Source organism: Urocampus carinirostris, chromosome 20 (assembly GCF_059441175.1).
Source record: "Urocampus carinirostris isolate Australia breed hairy pipefish chromosome 20, RoL_Ucar_1.0, whole genome shotgun sequence".
NCBI classification, from domain to species: Eukaryota; Metazoa; Chordata; class Actinopteri; order Syngnathiformes; family Syngnathidae; genus Urocampus; species Urocampus carinirostris.
Window position 1 is genome coordinate 21216468 of NC_142368.1, and position 24270 is coordinate 21240737.

At 40.6% G+C, this 24270-nt stretch overlaps 2 protein-coding genes across 5 annotated transcripts in view; both read right to left on the reverse strand.

The window, feature by feature from the left end:
* Window positions 1-2740: 2740 nt before the first annotated feature.
* On the reverse strand, window positions 2741-12355 carry rnaseh1 (ribonuclease H1). 2 transcript variants are annotated; one of them, XM_088325438.1, is made up of 9 exons: window positions 12240-12355; window positions 12031-12141; window positions 9508-9632; window positions 9239-9418; window positions 8213-8312; window positions 8080-8134; window positions 6122-6206; window positions 5914-6038; window positions 2741-2962 (listed from the first exon to the last, which is right to left on the reverse strand). In XM_088325438.1, the coding sequence occupies exons 2-9, from the start codon at window positions 12093-12095 to the stop codon at window positions 2864-2866; spliced, it is 834 nt and encodes a 277-aa protein (XP_088181564.1). In that variant the 5' UTR covers window positions 12096-12141; window positions 12240-12355; the 3' UTR covers window positions 2741-2863. The 2 variants fall into 2 exon arrangements, with proteins under 2 accessions (XP_088181564.1, XP_088181563.1); XM_088325437.1 differs by having other exon boundaries at window positions 12031-12349.
* A 5274-nt stretch (window positions 12356-17629) lies between these two features.
* Window positions 17630-24270, reverse strand: part of hivep2a (HIVEP zinc finger 2a) — a 112423-nt gene continuing 105782 nt past the window's right edge. For all 3 annotated transcript variants that reach the window (XM_088324643.1, XM_088324641.1, XM_088324642.1), the window contains 2 exons: window positions 23031-23144; window positions 17630-20992 (listed from right to left, as the gene is read on the reverse strand). In XM_088324643.1, the coding sequence (XP_088180769.1) occupies window positions 20561-20992; window positions 23031-23144 (546 nt within the window). In that variant the 3' untranslated portion in view covers window positions 17630-20560. The remainder of the gene's footprint in view (window positions 20993-23030; window positions 23145-24270) is intronic.

The window sequence follows — 24270 nt, forward strand, 5'->3', positions numbered from 1 at the left end:
AAGCAAATGTGGGGCGTCGAAAGCCATGTATTATGGTTCCCGTGGGCGCCGAGGACACGGCGGCCGGCTCGCAACTCGCATCCTCCGCACTGTGCCAGCCGGTCGCAGAGCTCCGACCTCGGCAGAACATCTCCCTCGAAAAAAAGTGCAAAAAAAACTTCACGCGTCCGAGCTGTTGACTTTTTCTGTGCGTTCGTTGCTTCCCTCCAGCGGGGGCCGCCACCGCGTTGCACTCCGACCCGCGAGAGGCGCCCCGTCTCCCCCTCTCAGACTGGTTTGCCTACGGCCAGGTGGCGGAGATCTGCGCTCGCTGCCAGGAAAGATGCAACACGTAGAGATGGAACTGGTTTCCGAATTTGTTTACAAAAACCCGATACAGAAAGCCGGATTTGTAACAAAGAAAGCAAAAATGTGCACGGAGAGAAAAGGCAAAATGAGAGGAAAGCATACCTGCCAACCTCCACGGCTCCATGCCCTTACAAAATGTTGCATTTTCCCTTACAAAATCATCTTACACCATATTTTAATTCAAACGTGTTTATTTATGTAGTTTAACATGTTATAGTGTACATGTGTTTCGTTATATTTACATATATTGTTAATTAACAATTTGGTGTGAGATACCGAGTTGCTCGCCATGAATGAGGTTTATTATAGAAAAGGTTAAAATATGAAGTAGCTTGGACGTTCACCGTAGAAGGAAAAAATACATGCAAATATAATTAGGTAGAATAATACATTTTCTTATTCAAATTATGAATTCATTTCCTTTATTAAAATATTGTTGGTAATATATCGATTAAAGGGATAACTACAAACCTGTCTTTTTCATTTTCTCCATTTATACTTCCTTTTTCTTTGAACTTCTTTATACAACACCATAATTCGTAATATAATGCATCAAAGCAAGTGAGCCGGTTGAGAGCCGGCTCTCTTTAATGAGTTGAGCCGAAAAAGCCGGTTCTCTGAAAAGAGACGGACTTCCTTTCACTACATAACTACCACATGAAATACTGCGCACAGTAGCATCAAACGCTCGCTTCGTTTGCAACGAAAAAAACCCGATACCGAGATAGAGGCTACCGAGGCGAACTCGTTTGACTTCATTGATTGGCCACTTTGTCAGTCGGTGTATACCAGATGGCACCCATAATTGACAAACTTGTGTTTTTCCGTACAGATTTTCTTGTCAACGTACACGTCTTAAAATGCATAATAAACTTACTTTGTACGGCAAAAACGTACAGGTTGACAGGTATGGGAAAGGAACCATGAAGGTGGTACATTTATTCTGTCTTTAATATTGAACAAACACAAAGATTTCATAGGATGCTAGTTCCTTATTGCGCATTGTTTTGATTATTGCATCATTGTCGCTATTAGATAGATAGATAGATAGATGTTTAGATGTCTAGATAGATAGATAGATGTCTAGATGTCTAGATAGATAGATAGATAGATAGATAGATACTTTATTCATCCCCGAAGGAAAATTCACATTTCCAGCAGCATCCCTGAGCTGAGAACAATACAATAATAAAGCAAAAAGAATACAATATACAAATACCCAGTGTGACGTGCAAATGCCCACTGTAGCGTGTTATTAGTACATAAAGTTGCCGTTTTCCGACTTTCACGACCCTTTGGGCTGATCTGTTTTTTTAAATAACCATGACGATTTAATAAAACAAGGATGCTTAGGGGTGGGCATCAGAGCGGGGAATGGAATTCTCTTCTCTGAAGGTTTCTCTCAGATCTCCTGCAAGGTCAAAATCAATTGATGTCTTCTCTCCTTGGTTTCAGTGTCTACTTTAGTTTTAACTTGAAGGGGCTGTCCTGAATTCGAAACATTTCCTGGGTTGTATTTGTAACAGGCCTTTTCTTATTTTTACCATTTTCTTGCTACAGGAACAAAAACCTGCAATGACGAGCATAAAGTCACTTTCCAACCCCCCACTCTCCAACCCCATCCCTTCTACCTAATGTTTTGCGTATACCAAACAGCTCTTATAAAAGCAGATAGTTGCGGTAAAAAAATAAAGGCCCTTTAAACGGAGTTAGGCATTGTTAACACATTTAATGAGAGAAAATATTCATTTTAACTTTTTAAGAACACCTCATAAGACGCACCCAATCTTTAAACGTGCAGTCCTGAATTTGAAACTTTGTTACTCTCTGCTGCCATCTCCTGGCTACAATTTATAATCGCGGCCTCTGTCAGGTCATTTATTAAACGCGTTCAAATGGGTTGGCCTTTGGACTGCATTTGAAACAGGCCTTTTCTTTAGCAATTTTCATGCTACACTAACAAAAAACTGGAATAACAAGCGTTAATTCAAACTCATTTTTTTCTTTTTTAATTTAAAAAAGTAGATTAAAAAAATAAATCAGTTGGCGTGTTTAAGGTGAGAAAAGCTGTAGTCCAACTTGTAAAATGGTTGATTTGCATAAGAAATGAAGGAAGCAAGGAAAAGAAGAGCAGGGAGAAATGAGAAAGGGGGTGGAAGGACAAATCTCCAAGAAAGGAAGTCACCTTCCAACCTGATCATCGTTTTAACTCAGTAAATCACTTAAGTCAAGTGCGCTCCCTGGTGGACAGGGGAGCCACTAATTACATCTATGAGCCCGGGGCCTATACCTTCCAGTGTTTCTCAGTGCAAACTTCCTTCCTCTCTTCTTTCAAAAATCCCCAAAAGCCTGTCCTATTTTAATCTCACCATAAATAAACAAAGATAGAGAGTGAGGCAAAAAACAAGTTTATTTCGAAACTAAAAACAAAGCAAGGACTGGGAAACATTGACGCCTCGTTTAAATAAGACCAAGACGGGGAGGATGACGGGCAACTCAGCAAATCAAAATTATGTCACAATATGCAATCACGTTTAGACTTTGCGGCTCCTTCTCTGGACAACCTGTCGGCCTCCTCGTTGCCCTTATAGCCAGAGTGACCTGGGATGTGCATCTGGAAGAACACAAATACATTCATAGCAATGCATAAAAATAAAAGTATTCACCCCCCCACTTTTCAGTGAAACAGCAAAACTACCTTTGAGTTGAAATATGCAAATATATGCATTCTACCTAACTCATTCCCTGACATGTATGTCACTTACCAGACTAATTGGAACATCAAATCAAAATGATCATCACCCGTGAGCAAAGCGACGGTGGTGAAAACGTTTTTGTCGAGTTTAGATGTGACCACCATCTTTTACAGGCAGGCTGATCGATGTGGAAAAATGCCATGGAAGCCCTGCTCAAAGGTACAGTAAATGGTCCAAAATTGTTTCAATTTTATATTTATTACTGATATATTCATTTTTAGTTGTCTACTGATTTTCATTAATTATTGTTGTTTAGGTCCACGTTAAAATAATATTTTGAATGCAAATTTCTTTAAGTAGGCAGCCATTTAAAAGCCTTTTTAGGGAATTGATAGAGAAGACATGTAGGCTCATGTGGGTGGCATTCCCTTAACCACTGGGGTCGCAGGGGCACCATTTCTTGTGGCTTGTCTTGGACAAGTACAGACTGGTGGCACACTCATTCAGGAAATGGTCCACTGAGGCAGGCATAGCAGACACCGAGAGACTGCTTTGGTTGTACGGACTGGGATGTCCTGCAAGGGTTGAGCAGTGGGGACATTGAGGCGGCAAACTGCACTACTGACTACATCAACTTCTGTATGGACAATGTTCTTCCTGCAAGAACTGTACGCTGCTATGCCAACAACAAGCCCTAGATCACAAGCGACATAACCTGAAGAGGAGAACCTTTAAAGACGGGGATCAGCAGGAGCTAAAGCGAGTACAGAGGGAGCTCAGAGTCCAGCTCCGGGAAGCGAAGGAGCAGTACAGGAGGAAGTTTGAGAAAAAGCTTCAGAACAACAACATAAAGGAGGTGTGGGAAGGGATGAAGACCATCACGGGACGGGACTAAGCGGGGTGTGGCCGTGGAGGTAGATGTGGGGAGGGTTAACCAGTTAAACTTTTTAACAGGTTTGACCACCCCACTCATTCTCACCCCAGAGTACTGCAGCTGTCCCTCCCCCTGTGGACACCAGCATGGAGGAGGACATCCCCCTCAAGATTACTGCAGCCCGGGTGTGTGGAGAGCTGAGGCGGCTGCGACCCAGCAAAACAGCTGGTCCAGATGGAGTATCCCCCCGACTGCTGAAGGCCTGTGCGTTGGAGCTGGGAGACCCTCTACAGCGCATCTTCAACCTGAGTCTGGAACAGGGGAAGGCCCCCCAGCTATGGAAAAAATCTTGCATCATCCTAGTCCCAAAGAAACCACGACCTGTGGAACTCAACGACTTCAGGCCGGTGGCCCTGACATCACATGTAACGAAGACCATCGAGCGGTTGCTGCTACACCACCTGAGGCCACAGGTCCGCCAAGCCATCGACCCTCTGCAGTTTGCCTACCAGGTGGGAGTGGAGGATACTATAGTCTACATGCTACACCGATCCCTCTCTCTCACCTGGACAGTGGCAGGGGTGCTGTGAGGATTACTTTTTTGGACTTCTCCAGTGCCTTCAACACCATACAGCCTCTGCTACTTAGTGGTAAACTGACAAAGATGGGAGTAAGCTCACACCTTGTAGCATGAATTACGGATTACCTGACAGGCAGAACCCAGTATGTGAAAAAGGGGGGCTGTACATCTGACACTGGGGTCAGCACGGGAGCGCCGCAGGGAACCGTGCTCTCACCAGTCCTATTCACCCTGTGTACTTCGGACTTTCAGTACAACTCTGAGGCCTGTCACGTGCAGAAGTTTGCTGATGACACTGCTATCGTGGGATGTATCAGACGTGGGCAGGAGGAGGAGTACAGGAAATTGATTCCGGACTTTGTCCGATGGAGCAACGCTAACCACCTGCACCTGAACACCACCAAGACCAGGGAGATGGTGGTGGACTTCAGGAGGACTGGACCTCACCCGGAACCTGTTACTATCAAAGGAGAATGTGTAGTTTGTCCAGACCTACAAATACCTGGGTGTGCAGCTGGACAATAAACTGGACTGGACTGCCAACACAGAAGCTCTGTACAGGAAAGGACAAAGCTGACTGTACTTCCTTGGAAGGCTGGCGTCCTTCAACATCTGCAAAAAGCTCCTGCAAATGTTCTGAGACTGTTGTGGCAAGTGCCCTCTTCTATGCGGCTGTGTGATGGGGAGGCAGCGCTAAGAAGAAGCATGTTTCTCGTCCTAATAAACTGGTGAGGAAGGCAGGCTCTTTTGTGGGCACAGAGCTGGACAGCCTGACAACTGTACCACTGAACAAGTCAGGTCAACCATGGACAAATCATTACATCCACTATACAGCATCATCTCCAAACAAAAGAGCAGCTTCAGCAACAAGACTGCTGTCACAGTCTTGTTCCACGGACAGACTGAGGAGATCATTTCTTCCTCATGCCATGAGGCTCTTAAACTCCACCGGGGGGAGTAAAAGCCCACATTAAACCCCACCCCCACATTTGCATATTACCCTATTGTTATTACAGTGTGTATTTTCCGTAGCACTATTTAAATAATCTATAGCAAAACGTTATATTGGGTATTTTTGTATTCTATCTTTATTTTATTATTTTTCAACACAAGGATACTACTGGAAGTGTGAATTTCCCTACGGGGATGAATTAAGTATCTATATCTATATGTTTCCACCCGTTCTCGAACCGGGGACCTATCAGGTGTTATGCGAATGTGCTAACCACTGCTCTGTGGAAACACATACGACGATATATAGTAATAAATATGATATTGACATCAACGCTTTTACTTTAAAGTAAATTCTTTGAAACTCACAGACACCCTTATGAGAACCAATGCTACACAAAACGGAACAATCTCTGTTTTCTAAAACAATACGTGCACGTCAACCAATATCTCATATTGCTTACCCAGATCACTTCCAGCTCTGCGTTGAGCTGGTCCAGTTTCTCAAAGTCGCTCTTGTTGGTGACAGTGCCTCCCGAGCTGAGCTGCCAACCGTTTACCTTCCAGTTCTTCACCCACTTTGTGACACCTGGACAAAAATGAAAACATGTTTTAGGTTTTCCCAGAGTTTGGAACGGTGAAGAAAATGATAACAAGCACTGCAGTGATCACCGTTGATGGTAAACCTGCTGTCTGTATAGACAAGGAGTTTCTTGATGTTTTGTTCTTTGGCTTGTTGCAGCGCCATACACGCCGCCTGGTACATGGACAAACAATATTTGATGAAGAACCATCATATTTTCCGGACTATAATGCGCACCTCAAAACACCAAATTGGCCGGAAATTTGAAAGTGCGCCTTATATACCTGAATATAGGGTCGATACCATTACAAAAGCATTGTGACAATTAATTGATACTGCATAAGGTAACACTTAAGCCTTTGAAAAACAGAGTGGTCTTTGAACGCCCTCTTGTGGTTAACATGCCAATTGCAAATCTTGTTGGAGTAGGTTTGCTTTGGACAATAATTGTAAGTATGAAACGCATTGTAATGACTTGAAAGAAGTTTTTTGTTTATGGTAAGACATGTATCTGTATAGTAAGCAAGCTATCAGGAATTATTTCGTGCTTTCGTTTTAGTTTTGCCTGTGCAACGGGAATCAAACCCGGATCGAGGCGAGAGAGCGTGTGAGACGGTATATTCTTACCACTAAAATAGTAGATGACAGAGAAAGGCATTCGATTTTATCTTACCATCAACTGTTTTTCCTCACAGTGCCAGTGTTGTCCTGGAGCATTATGGGAAATAGTTCAGCCAAAACAATGTTGTACAGCGTAGTACTGTGATTAAATATAGTCCAATGATGAGATAAAATCAAATGTCTTTTCATGTTATCCAGATTGGACTGAGCTGCGCGAGTTTTGTCAGACATTAAACCGGTCCATAGTAGTGGTTGATATCATTATCTGGATAATCAACAAATACAGAAAATGAGTCGGATTATTCTGCAAATCGTTCACTATCTGTCTAGCAGGTGAAAAAGGAGATACTCTGGAGTGAGGACAGCACAGTAACTATTTATGAATTAATTGATTTTTGGGGTGAAAACAGATGACAAAATTTTAATTCATGTTCTATGAAAATATTTTAGTTTAAGTGCATCTATTTTCTATGCTACCTCTCGTTTTTACTGTGGTTTATGTGCCTTATAATCCAATGCGCTTTATATTTGAAGATTAAAACTAAGAAAAATACAGTACTATTTAGATTTTGTAAAAATGGTGACTACTGTAATCTATAATCAGGGTACGTACACTTTTTTCATGGCCAAATTCAAGGGCTTCTTCACGACTTTAAAAGGTAATTTTCCAATTTTTACAGTCCCCTTCAAAAGAATAATACGTTATCATATTGTTAATGATAATAGTTAAAGATTAATTGTCGTTATCATTGCTATTGTTCCCACCAACACTAACAATGTATTCAAAACCCAAGTGGTGAAAACTTGACCACCAGATGGAACTGTTGTCTAATGTGAACGAAAACCAGTGCCACAGAGAATAGCATAGCAGCAAGATGACAAACATGGCGGTGACCTCTAGGTCGTGAGTACACGGTGTAAAAAAAATACAAATGTCTCATCCTGTGATTTAAAAAAAAAAAAAGAAGTGTTTTTTTTTGCTTGTATTAAAAATTTTTTTTTTTTACTCAATTAAATTTTTTGTAACAGTAGGAAGCACTAAATATTACACACTCTCTCTTAAAGGTGGGTGCAAGCCATGGTAAGTCATTTTTTAAAACGAGCTGTATGTAATTTGGAACTTTGTGACTCTCTGCTGCCATCTCCTGGCTTGTGTCATCATTACAGCCTCAGTCAGCTCAATAATGAAGCGTGTGCAAATACCTGCATTTCTTAGACACGGGCTGTTTTATTTTTCTTCATTTAATGCGTGGTCTATCGAATCAAACTGCCGAGAAACATGGCAACAACTTCAAGCATTTCCGAGGACTTTACTGGAAAATTTGAGCACTTTAAAACAAAACACTAAATTCAAGCATTTCGAAGGGTTTCAAACACTCGTACGAATCCTGTAAAATAGACAAAAGCAAACAATTGTATGCCTTGCCTGTATTTCTGCACGCTGGTTGGTCTGCCTCCCTTCCAGTGGCTCAGAAACATTCCTAACAATAGAGAGTTTTCGTTTTACATCACCACAATCCTCGACAGAGGCGAGATAACACATTTGCGTTTTCCCTCACAAGGGATGCTGAGGTCCCCAGTAGACGCCAATGCCGGCCCGAGCACCGCGTTTCCCGTTCATCGAGCAGCAGCCGTCGGTGTAAACCACTACAGCGTCACCTGTAGACAAATTTTTATACAGTGGCTTGTGAAACTATTTGGCCCCCTTGAACTTTGTGACCTTTTGCCACATTTCAGACTTCAAACAAAAAGATATAAAACTAACTTCTCGTGAAGCACCAACAAGTGGGACACAATCATGAAGTGGAACACATTTTATTGGATATTTTAAACTTTTTTAACAAATAAAAAACCCGAAAAAGTGGGTGTGCAAAATTATTCAGCCCCATTGAGCCACCTTTTGCTGCGATTACAGCTGCAAGTCGCTTGGGGTATGTCTCCTCTATCAGTTTTGCACATGGAGAAACTGATATTTTTGCCCATTCCTCCTTGCAAAACAGCTCGAGCTCAGTGAGGTTGGATGGAAAGCGTTTGTGAACAGCAGTTTTCAGTTTTTTCCACAGATTCTCAATTGGATTGAGGTCTGGACTTTGACTTGGCCATTCCAACACCTCGATATGTTTTGGTGAACCATTCCATTGTAGCTTTTGCTTTATGTTTTGGATCATTGTCTTGTTGGACGCAAAATCTCCATCCCAGTCTCAGGTCTTTTGCGGACTCCATCAGGTTTATTTAACATTGTTAGTCATTTAGATCAACATTGAATCATTAAGAGATTCTCACTGAACTTCTGGACAGTTTGCTCCACTGAAAGTAAAGGGGCTGAATAATTTTGCACACCCACTTTTTCGTTTTTATTTGTTAAAAAGGTTTAAAATAACCAATAAAGTGTGTTCCATTTCATGACTTTGTCCCACTTATTGTTGATTCTTCAGTTTTATATTTTTATGTTTAAAGTCTAAAATGTGGCAAAAGGTCACAATGTTCAAGAGGGGCAAATAGTTTCGCAAGCCATTAAGTACTGTATATCAAACACTGTGACAGAAGAATCAGAATGCAATTGCAGAAACACATGTAATTGTTACCCATGTACGTGAATTTGGAATCGTTGCCTGAAGATGAGCTGTGGTTGGGTTTAACGCGCTTGGACGGCACTACAGATTCTTGCTGCGTTTTCTCCTCTCCTACGAGACTTCTCTTACCAAGCGGGATGTACTCCAGTGGCTCAGGCCCTCTTTTCGGAAGCAAACATACATCGGATTTCTCTGGCAACAAAAAAAACAAAAGCATAAGACACCAAAAGATTTCACTCCAGAAAAATGGAAAGCAAATATTTTCTTTTTCACCAACAGACCTTCGGCAAGTTTCGGCACCTCAGACAATTCTACACCTCGAACAAAGGCCCATGCTTCTTTCTCAGCTGCAAACTTCTTAAACGAAGCTGACGGGAATTTATCCACTTGTGCCTTGCACTCCTCCCTGCCCGGAAAAAAGTCGAAATATGCAGAGCACAAATCCAGGGTTGGTACACCCTTGCCGTGGCCAAATTTAAGCACTTTTTAAAACCAATTTTTCATTTTCTGAAGTAACATTTAAAGAAGAAATCTGGTGTGAAATCATTTATTTTGCATAATCAAAAATACGTCTACAATTTACATTTGCTATTTTTAATATTGCATGTGCATTATTCAAGACATAATTTTTAGATATTGGCTAAATCAGGGTATGCCCTGTGGTGAGAATTCTCCCACCGTGGTCTGCTGTGTGTCGTAAGAGGCGACTAAAGTGGAGGGAGCGAGGGGACTGGGGATCCTTTCCTCTCTATCTCTACTCCCTAAGAGACAGCAAGACAAAAAAAGGGGTGCGGGAGAACGAAAGGTCCCGCAAACCCTAGTTATAGGGTCACTAAATGTGAGAGGATGTGGAAGTAAAGCGACTGAGTGGAAGAAAGAGGAGATCGAAAGGATGATGACTAAAAGGAAGGTTGATGTGTTAGCCTTGAGTGAGACAAAGATGAAAGGAAAGGGTGAATTACAGCTTGGAGGTATGTATGGTAGAAGGTCTGGAGTTGCGGGTGGACATGCTAGAGAAGGAGTGGCTGTGCTTGTGAGTGAGAAAGGAAGGAAGATAGTATTTGTTTTGAGACAAATCTCGGGTAAAAATGAGTTATATGTAGCTTACATTGTTGGATATGCTGCCTTCATTTGCTGTGTGCATGTCAAGTGTTGCTGCTCGTGTCGATCTTAACTTTGTTTTTGTGCAAATGTTAAATGTCATTTTTAGTGTAGATGTAACACAACATACAAATGTTAACATTGGCGCAAGCAATGACACACTACACTGACAGAATCAGCATTATATTGTCACACTCCACATATGAAGAATTTTAGCCCTATTGGAATCCCATAGTACACGTTACAGGTGTACATACTATATACAACGGCAGTGGACGTCAACACAGAAACTACACAGCAATATAAGATAGATGCAGACTTGTCATTGGGCCCATAGACAGATAATTGGCACCAAAGGAACTCCATTGCGATAAGTAACATTGTATTAGCCTTTGTTTTATATGATTAGGTATTAATATATTTTGTCTTCTTAATTTGGAATTATGTTGCTGCTTAAAGTAATTGCAATATTGGTTCTGATGCACATGCAACTCTCACATGCCAGTCTCTAAGCACAAGCTTGTAAACGTTTTTGGCTATTTATCCGGTCCTTCTTTTTGTCTTTAGTCTTTTTTACATGTTTACCCTGGAGTACTGTTAAGATTTGTTAATTTAATAGCGCTCTTACTCGTGGTATTGCAGTAAGACGTTTTCTATAGAGGGACGTCATTTCGCACGCACTTTATTTCGTTTTGCTGTGTATTGCCATGTTGGATTGGATGGAGCCGTGTTCTTGTTTGCTTGCTGTTGAGGAATAAATATTCTTAAAGGCTGAACCACAATGTCCTGCTTATCTTCTCACACATAAGGAAACTGCACACTCCGTAATATCCTAAACAAATACCATGTCTAGTCTCGATGTAAACAAAGTTCAGTACGTTGTCATCAATGCCAATAAAGACGGTTCTAATTCTAATTTGTGTTCATGTTGTTTTCAATTGATTTTTCCCCATTTCGGAAAAAGTGTAGTGGGAAATTATTTAATTTAAATATAATAATCAGCCTTATGTTCAACAAACGGGACCGACCAGTTTTTACAATAACGACATTGAGATTACATTGAGACCCGTCTACGTGTATTTATGTATTTTATGTTGCATAGAAGCACGGCAGCGCATTGGTTAGCGTGTGTGCGGCCCAGTTCTAAAGGTCATGAGATCAAATCTCCTGTGTGGAGTTTGCATGTTCTCCCTGTGCTTGCATGGGTTTTCTCCGGGCACTCCGGTTTCCTCCCAACATTCCAAAAACATGTATTTCAGGTTAATTGGCCAGGTCAAATTGTCCATAGGTGTGAGTGAGCAAGTCAGTTGTCTGTCCCTGTGTGCCCTGCGACTGGCTGGCAACCACTTCAGGGTGTCCCCTGCCCACTGCCCAAGGATAGCTGGGATGGGTTCCAGCACCCCTGCTGAGGATAAGCGGTGCAGATAATGGATGGGTGTTGCATACACTAGTTTCTCTTTTGGGGTAATTTGGATTCTAACAACAATTATATGTGTGCCGAAAGGAACAGAGGGGAGTACGACTTTTATAAACCGCATCCAGTAAACATTTGGCTGCAATCTCGTTTGTCTGCACTTGAATAATGAACAAAACGCGGTATAACTTAATTGGGCACGGCGGCTGTCAATCTTACTAATCTAAACACTGCGTGGTTGAATTTTTATATAAACATGACCAATAATTTAGAATAACTCGGGTCTCACCAAGTGTTATAGACACCGGGTCGAAGTCCAGTCCTCACTGCGTAAAAGAACTTCCCCTTGGCCATGTCTTTTGCAGAGGATCCACAGACGCTTCTCGTCAATGTCACTGCCCTGAAAAGACGAACTATCCTCAGCATTACAGTCACTAAACTACCAGCCGAATCACACAGCTTGCGGTCATTTTGCTAGGGACAAAAGCTGATCGCTACCCCGCTTCGATTTAGTCCTTAAAAACGATGCAAAAGTGAGTCGACTTGCAGTAGGTACCACCATGCAGCTTATGCTATGTATGCTAGCTGCGAGCTTGAGCGTCACAAGTTTGCACCCCAACATAAGAACTTCCTGGCCGCTTTTTTAAAGCTTCTTCTCTTCTTCAAGTATAATGGCGATTACTCGTTTCACAGCAGCGGTGGAATTATTTCTGCGACATCTAGCGGACAGGAGGCTCCACGCCTACTGCATTTTTATGTTGTTTTTATGTATTGAATTCTACCGAGTTGTAACGGGTGAAATAATAACTTTTGTTTTTTTGAAATTCCTGAAGAAATATGTTTTTATAGTTTGTGTATAAGTGTCCTGTAATGACGAGTCCAACAGTGCCACCTGCTGGTATGGGGTAAAGTTTAGTTTAGCCTCTGATTTTATGACCGGAAGACGGATATTGTTAGCAGTCTCCAGCGCGCTGCTAACGATGTTGAAAACCAGCGGAGGTGCTAACCACATGGTGTCTGTATGTTGTGTCGCTCATTGCAGTCTCCAGCACGCTGCTAACGTAACTGAAATAAAAGCCTCATCATCCACCGCAGTTACATATATATTCATACCTGTCAACCTGTACGTTTTTGCCGTAGAAAGTATGTTTATTATGCATTATAAGACGTGCACGACGTACAAGAAAATATGTACGGTAAAACGCAAATTTGTCAATTATAGGTACCATCCGGTATACACCGACTATCACGAAACGGCAAATCAATCAAGTCAAACGAGTTCGAGTTGTGTAGTGAAAGGAAGTCCGTCTCTTTTTAGAGAACCGGCTTTTTTGGCTCAACTCATTAAAGAGCTTTGATGTATTATATTACGAATTATTATTGTTGTATAAAGAAGTTAAGAAAAAAAGACAGGTTTGTGGTTATCCCTTTAATCAGTATATTACCAACAAAATGAATTAATAATTTGAATAAGAAAATGTATTATTCTCCTTAATTATATTTGCATGTATTTTTTCCTTTACAGTGAACGTCCAAGCTACTTAATTTTTGAACTTTTTTTTATAATAAACCTCATTCATGTCGAGCAACTCAGGATCTCACTACAAAATGTTAATTAGCAATATATATGATATAACGAAACACATGTACAATATAACATGTTAAACTACATTAATAAACACGTTTGAAAAAAAATATGGTGTAAGATGATTTTGTATTTTGTAAGGGAAAATACGACATTTTGTAAGGGAATGGAGCCCTGGAGCTTGACAGGTATGTATATCAGAGTTTTGCATTTTTAATGAAAAACCATAAACAAATATCTATAACGACAGTGTCGCAAGTCTAATGTAAAACACTCACACATTGAATGGTAAATATCGCCACCTACTGTCGTTTCATTATAACTAAAGGACCCCGGATAAAACACCACCGAGTATTTTCGCTCTTTTGTGAAGTTTTGTTACTCATTTAATAGCATCATTCTATGAATGTAACACTGTTTAGCTGCACAGGCCGCTTGCACACTTGAAAAGTCTGCTTTATATCTGGATAGATAGATAGATAGATAGATAGATAGATAGATAGATAGATAGATAGATAGATAGATAGATAGATAGATAGATAGATAGATAGATAGATAAAAAAGATAGATAGATAGATAGATAGATAGATAGATAGATAGATAGATAGATAGATAGATAGATAGAAAAACGCTAGATAAAGTTTTTTTCAAACATAACAAAAGATGTGAACAACGCTCTTCAGTCCGTTTGATTTTTAGCACTGTCCTCTGCTTCTCTTTTGCCCGGTTAGTGTCACTTGCAGCATAGCGGCGGAGTCTGTGGAGGGTCCGGTGTGTTACAGTGTGAGTATGTGATACTACTACTACTATTACTACTACTACTACTACTACTACTACTACTACTACTACTACTACTACTACTACTACTACTGAAGGATGTAATACATTTTACTATAAAGGATTTGTTATGATTAAATACAAGTTACATTTATCGAGTGCAATGAAGATTTTCACCGGGTAGGCTGAAGTTCAATAACAGGTCACGCTGATCCGAATGCGGTATGTTTTGGCTGAGGAATTTTGATAACAAGACTCTGACGGGGGGACGGCAGGCGATGTTTGGAGAACAAGGCTCTGATGACGTAGAAACGCTCTGCTGTTTTGAGTTTCTCCAGACATCGGGGCGAGGGGGCGGACCCCACGTGGGGGTTTTCCTGTCACGCCCATTGGAGGAGCCGGCACACCAGCTTGCGGAGGGACATGGGTCGAAAACAGAAAGGCAGAAGATCGAGAGAGGAGGCTTGACGGAGACTCGAGCGACACTAATTCGGCTAATTCGATGGAGTTCACTTAGTTAAATACTTTAAGAAATTAAATCTGCCCCTGTGTGGAAATGCCAGTCTCTCGTCCATCTTTTCACAAGAAGAAACGAGCGCGCATTGTTAGGAGAATGTAGGTCGTGTTTGGTTAATGGAGTCAGATAACTAATTCGAACAATTTGGTAAACGGTACATTCTAATATTTAGATTCCTAACACTACTACTACTACTACTAATAATAATAAAAACTCTATAAAGTGTTGAATGGAATGCATCACTGATTAATACTTTTCAATAAAGTAAATGATAGCCCTTAATCACAAAGAGTCTCAAAGGGCTCCACAGACCACAGATGATTGCAAACTACAGACTTTTATTGGACCATCCCCTGATCTAAAACCTACACGAAGGCAAGGAAAAACTCAAAAACCTCAACCATGAGGAAATATGCTAGCCACATGGGGTAATGCGATGCTCCCAAAAGGGAAGTGACGCTCCTAAACAGTGTTGAGAGATCCTAAATCATTTTAAGTTAAATTGATCTAAAAAAAAAGAGGTAATTTAGATTTTTTGTTTGTCTAAAGCAATTGAGTTTGACTCTGAAACTAAACTTGTCCCTGGGATGGAGGAAAACCAGCACCAAGTGGAAACATTAACTTCCCTTTTTGTATCAAACCAAAATAATCAAAATAAACTAAAATAAATAATAAATAAATAATAATAATAAACTACTCATCAACAAAAAATAGAACAGCGTTCCAAACTTACGCAACAAAAGGTGAAAACACGGTTTAACAGCAATAAATTAATACAGTGGAACCTCGGTTTTCGAACGCCTCTCAGTTCAAACAAATCGGTTCTCGACCAAAAATTTCGAGAAATTCTTGCTTCGCTTTTCGTTCAAAAAATCAGAGTTCGAATGCCGGTACGCTAGGGTGCGATGCTGAGCGGCGTACGGGTGTAGATTGCCCCCACCCCTCGTGAAGAACTGTTATGACGTGCGCGTGCATTTCTTTTTGCTTTCGCTTTAGATATCGGTGAACGGAGTGTTTTAGCCCCTATTTATGCCTCCGAAGAAGGTCGGTGTGCTACAGGTGAAAAAAGAAGGGTGGTGCGTACAACTATTGCATTTAAGAAAGAAATATCAGCAAAATATGAAGAAGGTGTGTGAGTTTCCGATCTTGCTAAACATACAACATGGCTTCTGCTGAGCACCACAAAGGTAAGAAATCCTATTCATAATTCTTTTCTTTATCCTTTAACCGCTCACCACTTGTTGTGGAGACCCGGGTGCTAAATGACGTGAAAACCACCTGACTTTTTTAGTTGTACACGTTCATGTTAGCGTAATCTTTTGTACGGAGAGTACGCTAACGCGAACGTACGATTGACCTGGGTTAGCTTCATGTTTACGTTCATTGTAAGCGTTCAGGGTGTTGGAACGGATTAAAATGATTTTACATTACTTTTAATGGCAAAAACGATTTTCCGTGATCGACCAAATCGGTTTTTGAACAGGGTTCTGGAACGGATTATGGTCGAGAACCGAGGTTCCACTGTAACATAAATCCCACACAGAGCATCTAAAAATGATATTGATATAAAAGACAAAAGAAAACGTCCTCTAATTATCAAACCGAAAGAAACGATAGGGTGCTCGCTGCAGTACCGGAAGAGACGTCTAGTGGGCGGGGCTAAGTGGTGGGCGAGGCTGCATCTATAGGCGGGTCTACACCTGGTGGGCGGGATTGAACCTGTGGTGGTTCTGCAGTAAGGACCACTTGAAAGAAACACTGACACGAAAATGGCGTCACAGGAAGACGAGGTAAAAGGGGTCATCTACTTTGATTTAAAAGGAACACTAAGACAATAGACGATTTAAGAATACCCCCTAGTTTCCCTAACTTCCCAACAAGAATATATTTTTTTCCAAAACAAGAAAAAAAAAATTCTGATTTGCTCCACATTTGATTTTGCAATCGTAATAAAAACACGTTTTCTTGAGATAATGAACAATAGAATGCCTGATATGGTTCTAAACAATGTTCACTGTGATATGAATGATACAATTCTTAATGATTGATTTTAGGGTTGATTTTTTTTACCCATTGAGTGTCTCTATGTGTAGCGGGTGTAATAATAACTTTTGTTTTATTGAAATTCCTGCTGAAATATGTGTATAGTTTTTGGTAAGTGTCCTGCAATGATGAGTCCAACAGTGCCACCTGCTGGTAAGGGATAGGGTTTGGTTTTGGCTTCTGACATGTAACCGGGAGGCGGGGTTTGTTGGCAGTCTAGAGAGAGAGCTGCTTACGGTAGGACACATCTTTTGGTGCTCCACAAAAAAAGTTAATTTTAAACATTATAACCACAGCTGACAAATCTCTCAACATGCACAGTAATGTGATTGATGTTGTCAAGCTGTTTGGATTTATTTTCGTTTTGTTTCTGTTGTGCTAAAATGTTAATTCCCCTTATAGAGATCAAAGAGATCAAAGCCACCAGAGAAGCTAATGTTGTGACTCATTTCATCTGCAGGTAAATTGTATCCGTTTTTATTCTCATTATTGGTATTATTTCTATTTTCTCATATATACAAAAAGGATGATGTTGGTTAAAATTCAGACTAAAGAAAAATATGTTGAATTCATTGTAAACGTTAAAAAAAAAACACTATACGATCTCTTGTTATACATTTTTACATCCATTTTAACAAGATACTTTTGATATTCTAAAATGTATCTTATGTAAATTGAAAAGAAAGCTCTTTGATAAGATCAAAGCCAGCAGAGAAGCTAATGTAGTGACTCATTTCATCTGCAGAAACGGTAATAAAAACCTCATCATCCAGTCCAGCGTGAATGTGGATCTTTGGAGGGACAGGTACACCACGGTTACATATATATACATTATTTCTGTCCACACATATACATAGATAGATCTGAACTGTGTTTATACTTTTGGTTTCAGTTATTGAGATTTAATAATACGGACTCATAAAACTTACTTGAGAACGATTCCTGACACAAAAGAATGTACAAATCCACTAGTTCCATTTGCATTTATTCGAGAAACAATTTCTTTTCACTTGCACTCACTCACACTCGCATACATTTATGAGGATTGGGATTGATATGACACCAGTACGACACCGAGCCTTCTCTACAAAAGCGTTTAGACATTCCTCTGGCCTTGTCCGTTAAAGAGAGGCTTCAAAAATGTCTTACACACTGATCCTACACACTCATACAACTGAATATTGTCCCCAATCGGATCATTCTACTTACAATAATAAATAATTAAAAAAAAAAGTATTTTTTTTTTAATACAAAACAAATTTACCCACGCACACATGCTTCATGTGTGTTTTTCTATATACTGTACATATATGTACACATAAATTCTCATCTTTTCTTTTATCTCGGAAAAAGGTTTTGTACTGTGGCTTTGCTTTTTAAGGTGCTTTGGAGTGCCTCGTTGTTGGCTGTGAGGTGAATGCACGCAGGGAGAATGCGGTGGAAAGATTTGAGTTGTTTTGCTTTTGAAGGATGAGAATTATGCGAGATCTAGTAGCAAGAGTTTGTCACGTGGTGAGGCACGTGGATTAAAGGGGCAGTGTGTATTATTTGAACACTAGAAGTCACTGTATGGTGTAGTGCCTCTGAAGGCGAGTGCTAAAAAAGGGGTTCGTACACCTTTCATGGCCAAATTTGAGCACTATAAGTACTTTAAAAGCCAATTTTACTATTTTTCCAGTACCATTAAACAAAAAATCTGGTGTGAATAATGTATTTTGCAGGGCCACAAATGTATCTGCAATTTACATATGACTCTTTTAATCTTACATGTGCATTTATCAGGACATGATTTTCAGATCTTGACTAAATCGTGAATATATAGTTTTGTGAGACAAATCTCTCCCCATATCAGTGTTGGGTAAAATGACGATATATTTAGCTTAATTTTCAGTTGAAGGAAGTACTTCCCATTACAATTTACCGCTGAGAAACACCTCCTCCATTTTTTGCATGTCCCTTAATAAATGTACAGAATTGATGCCTAATCCTTTGTACTAATACACATTTCATAGTGCCCTGTTTGGATGTAGCATGGACCTGTCCTCTTGGGCGTGACCTTTAGGGGGCGATGACGCTTCATAGGACAATGCCGTACAAACTAATGCCAGCTGCAGTTAATCACGAGGGAAGAAGAAATCCGATGGCAAAGCGAAGCCACCAGAGAGCAGTGTCTAAATTACCTTTAAGCGGACTTGTTGAAATACATGGCAACAATTTCAAGCATTTACAAACACTTTATCAAAAATTCAAGTACTTTTCAATCATTGAAAACACAACATTGATGTAAGCATTTTCAATGATTTCAAGCACCTGTACGAACCCTGTATATAATAATTTTGCTTATTATTTAAATAGGTATTGTTTTGCTTTACATTTTTTTACCCACGATGAGGTGCCAAGTAATGCACACTGTCCCTTTAAGCATGCCCAGTAGACACACCCACTGCTTGTACCAGCTTTGAGACACGCCCACAAAGACTTCAGGGAGTGTGAACACGGAAAATTTCTGTGAAAATATCACAAGAAAAGTGGCGAGAGAATCTAATTGTGAGCTAAATGTGGATTATAACGTGAACGAATTAATTCATACGTTAGCTACAGTAAATATGGTGATCTCGTCTAATCGCCGTGAATATAAATGGCTGACGTCATGCGGGACATAGAAAAAGGCGGCCACCACAGAAATAAGAAAGAAAAATGTACAATTCATCAAACATGGTAACAATAATCATCGTCAGAACAATAAATAGCATAATTCAATTGCTGCTGCAGCTGTACACAGAAAAAAAAGCCTTTCACTCTTATAAAAAATATGTTTTAGTGCAACCGTACATCATTAACAGAAGAATTCATCACTTCACATCAATTGTCCAGACTGACAGGTGTCAAACAAAAACATGGAGGGGGGGTAAAGGTAAGAGGGCGGGGCTTGTGGTTGACTGATGTGACATGAACACAAGCACCCTGCAAAGGCACACGGGGCGGATTATTATTCTTTTATTTTTAATATTATTGTTGTTATCAAAGTACCACTTGACTGCCCCACACGAACAGACGCACAAATATCTTTTGAAAGTCTTTAAACCCGACATGATTTCGAGTAACTGGGTGTGTGTCTGCAAGAAAATGTCTTATTCCAAGAGTGAAAATGAAGCGAGTCAATGCTGAGGTCCGGCGAAAAACAACGGTGACCAGATGATGAAGGTGCTGTATATGAGTTACATCAGGAGGCTTCAGCTAATGGAAACCAGGAATATCTGTCTCATGTGGGGGAGCATTCCCCGATCCAAAAAACGTCCAGGAGAGGGATGGGCGGGGCACAAGACACACCACAGGAAGTGGTGCCCTGATGAACCTGGTGTTGAAGGGATCCGTGAACCGTGAACTTTGTGCAAAAAGTCATCTACGAGAGTGGTCGGCAACCCTTACTGTACCACGGACCGGTTTAAAGTCTGAATATATTCTCGCAGTCCGGCCCAATAATAACATTCGTAATAATAACAATAATAATAAGCTCAATTCCACAGTGTGATAACGAAACCACTAGGGAGAATGACATGAGCGCCTTAAAGAGAGAGAGACAGAGGGAGAGAGTGAGAGAGAGAGTGCTAAACAGAAAAAGAGCGTTTGGAAGGGAGTTGGCTCCTCATTGATGGGGGGCCGGCTCATAGAAACGTTTTGTTTGCGAATGACACATCACTTATTGCTAAATTATGGTGATAAACTACTAGAAAATCTAGATAAGTATAACGAGCATTATGGTTTTCTGGGGTGAAAGAAATGACAGCATATGCAAAAATAAAAGGCATTCTTTTTTGTATATTTCTATTGGGCCCATGACTCAAACGACCCACAGCCTCGTACCGGTCCGCGGCCCAGCGGTTGCCGACCACTTGTCTACAAAACGTCTTTTCCCGAAGGCGAGGGACACGGCGAGGGGTTGCTAAAGTGCTGAGACCTCAGCTCAGGCGAGGGAGGGGAGGACGGGCCCCCGGGTTGTCCTTGCTCTGACGGGTCCCCGACAGAACGTCGCCCCCTGGTGGCGTGTTGGTCGGGGTCGATGCGGAGCGAGGCGATGGCTTTGGTGCAAGTCCGGATGCTCTCCTCCGGTTCCCGGACCACCACTTCTTTCTCCTCCGTCACAAGATGGGGAGACCCAGATGACGGCCCGTCTCCTCGACTTTTTCTGAGGTCTTCTAATGAAATTTGACTCGGGTGGGGCGAGGCCTGCTGCGCCCCCTGCTGTCCTGGAGTGGCACCGAGGGACGAGGGCACTGCGTGGACCATTTGGATCCCGCCGATTGGGATCATGGGGAACAGGGAACGCACCTGAAACACGGAAAAAAACACCGCAATCATTATTATTTAGAATTACCGTAAATTACGGACTACAAGCTGCTACACTCCTTTTTTCCCAGCTAGGTACACTTTTTTCCAAGCACTTTTAAAGAACTTTCAAGGACAATGATTTAATTTTTCCAGTACCTTCAAAGGAAGAAATCCAGGGCGGACCAAAAGAACATTTTATTTTTTGCTAATTTTCACTATTTTTATCTAGGATCTTTTTGTGTCAATAAGCTGCTATAAATTGACATTAATTCTGCCTTTCTGCTTCAACAATGCAAGCACAGCTTCAATATGTCTCACTTGTTTCCAAACATGGGAAAGGGCTCTATAGTTGTTGGGTAATAATTGAGTTCAATACGGAAAAAAGAAAAGTACGATATATATATAAAAAGCAGAAGAATGAGCCAAATTTGGACTCACTTTGACGATATTGATTGTTCCGAAGCAGAGTGCATTCAATTTATCAATCTTAGAGACTGCTGATCCTTTGCTTTTCGTTTTACTTATTTTAATTCAGATTTTTTGCATGTTTTTCAGAGGATCTGTGTCTGAATTGGTTAAAATAGATTAGTACATTTTTTTCCATTTAATCATTTATTGCACATTTATAAAGTCAGACTTGCAAAAGAAACATGGCAACAGCAACAGTTTCAATCATTTTCAAGCACTTGACCCCAATTTCAAGAATTTCCTGATCTTGAAAATGCAACATAAAAATTCAAGTATTTTCAAAGATTTCAAGAACCCGCATCTTTCTTTGGGCTTATTCTTTTTTTCTTTCGAGACTGTTGGCTGTGACTACTGAGGCTTGCTGGGCCCTTCCCACAGACCTTGCTAGCTGCGTGCCCATCGGGACCCCGCGTTGGCACGACAGCTCTCCCCGCCCCGTTGGGCGGTTTGTCCCTGTCGGGTCGCCTCGCCCGGCACTTAACAGCTACCTTAGAACACGCACGAACTAGGGAATATGATTATTTTAGTAAAACAAAACATCGCGAGGGCCCTGGAGGATGATTACATGATGGGATTTCTGCCCAGTGCTTCGAAAATCAAAGTGAAGAAATTCAATGAAGTGCAGGTAAACGGCGGTTGTAAGTATGTACATAAAAATAACACATTGTGTCGCGATTAAGACACTTGTTTGTGTACTTCGTCCGCATTTGTTAAACTTAATCAACTAGCGCAGCAGTCAATAATAATTCAATTTGGATTAACATAACCACAGTAGTGTAATAAACAAAAACTCAATATTTTGTACTGACTAAAATTCAGAATCACATACAATTAACACAGCTTGTATTCGACTGATCTTAACCTCTCCCATCCCTTGCACACATGACACAGTGATAGAGAGGAGACCTACATAAAAAAATATCATACATGCTGACACTTGTTATTAACTAAGGAGAGGTACACGATAATTCTCAAGCTGCTTGTCATTAGACTGATCGCAGTTTTCTGCCCAATAGGAAGAATATACCAGCTGCCACACTCAAATATTCAACCAGTCGACGATACTTGTTAGAAAGATTCTAAGCATGTATACTGTAATATTTTGTATGTAGTAGAAGCAATACTTGATCTCAACTCTATCACCTTGTCATGTGCACAAAGGATGGGGGAGTTTAAGATCAGTCGCCTGTCACAGCAAGTGTAAAAGCCTCTGAAGTTCAGTCAGTACAGTACGTTGGGGTTTGAGAGTGTTTTGTTGCACTCCTACATATGTGTAAATGCCAATTGAATTAATATTCACTGCTGCGCTAGTTGATTAAGATCGAAAGCTACAAAGTCGGCAAACAAGTGTCTTAATCGGGGCACAATGTGCTACTTTTCTGTACTAGACATTTCCTTGCTGATTTTTTTAAAATCTAATAAATGGACATGAATGAGTTGTTCAAGCGTGCAGCTTGAAATCCAGTGCAACTTTTACAAATCAAAGTTGATTTTCCTTAAATTTGTGCATGCGACTTTTAATCGCGTGCGTTTTGTTGTGCGAAACTCACAGTATAAAATAATTCTGTACCTGTACTTGTGAATGAAGAGGGAGGTGACTGAACAAGACCTGTTGAGGTGGACTTGGCTGGTTACCACGGCTAGCTCCTTGGTCTTGCCTTCCTGAGGAACATGCAACACCTTCCTGTAATAAAAACAACAAAAATACATCAATGGAATCCCATGCACATGTTTTTGGGGGTCCACATTAGGGAACTAGAGCCAAGTCCCATAAAAAGTCAAGAGCAAAGGAGAAATTTCTACACGGACCAAGTGTCCCCACCAATATCGAGAAATCATTGATTTGTATCCACCTTGAGCAGGGATGTTAAACTCTTTTGAGTTTAGGGGCCAATTGTAGAAAAAAAATGCACTGGAGAATCAGGACAAGTAGATTAAAAAGAGCGAGAAAAAGCGAGAAAGATAGAACAGGAGAAAGAAAGAGAGAGAGAATGAGGAAGAGATAGAGAATGACAGAGAGAAAGAAAGAAGAGAAAGATAAGAAGAAAAGAAGAGAGAACAGGCAAGAGAAAGATAGAGGGAATGAGAAAGAGAGAAAAAGGGGAGAAAAAGAAAGAAAGCTGAAAAAGATGAAAAGAGAGAGTGAATGAACAAGAGAAACATGGAGAATGATAGAGAAAGAAAGGATAAAAAAGGAAGGACTAGAGAGACAAATAAAGAAGAAAAGAGAAAGAAAGATAAAATGAAAGACAGAGACAAATAGAGGGATAGAGATAGAGAAAGAGAAATAAATAAAGCAAAAGAGGCAAAGAGAGAGAGAGACAGACAAAGAAAGAGAAAAATAAGAGATAGTGCGAGGGAAAGAGAAAGGGAGAAGAGAAAAAGAGGGGAGACAAAAAGACATAGAAAAAGAAAAAAGGGAAAGAAAATCAGAGAAAGAGTCAAAGCAAGAAAGAGAATGAGAGACAGAATTAAATAGAGAAAGACAAAAAAGAGAGAAAGAGAGAGAAAAAGAAATACGAAGGGGGCGCTTGTTTTTATGTCCATATGAACAAATAAGACTTTTTGCGTTGGTTACCGGCGGATATGCAGATCCCCAAATCACGCATGGAGAGTCAACATCACCTGCCAGTTTAATTTACGAGTACGAAAGGGAAAGCGGGAGAAAAACAAAGGAAGAGAGGCAGAGAAAAAGAGACAGATACAGAGAGAGAGAAAGGAAAACAAAGATAGAAAAAGACAGACAGCTAAAGAAATATAGCTACAGTATATTTGTGAATGGGGCCTGGCTTTGGCGACATCAGGTGGAT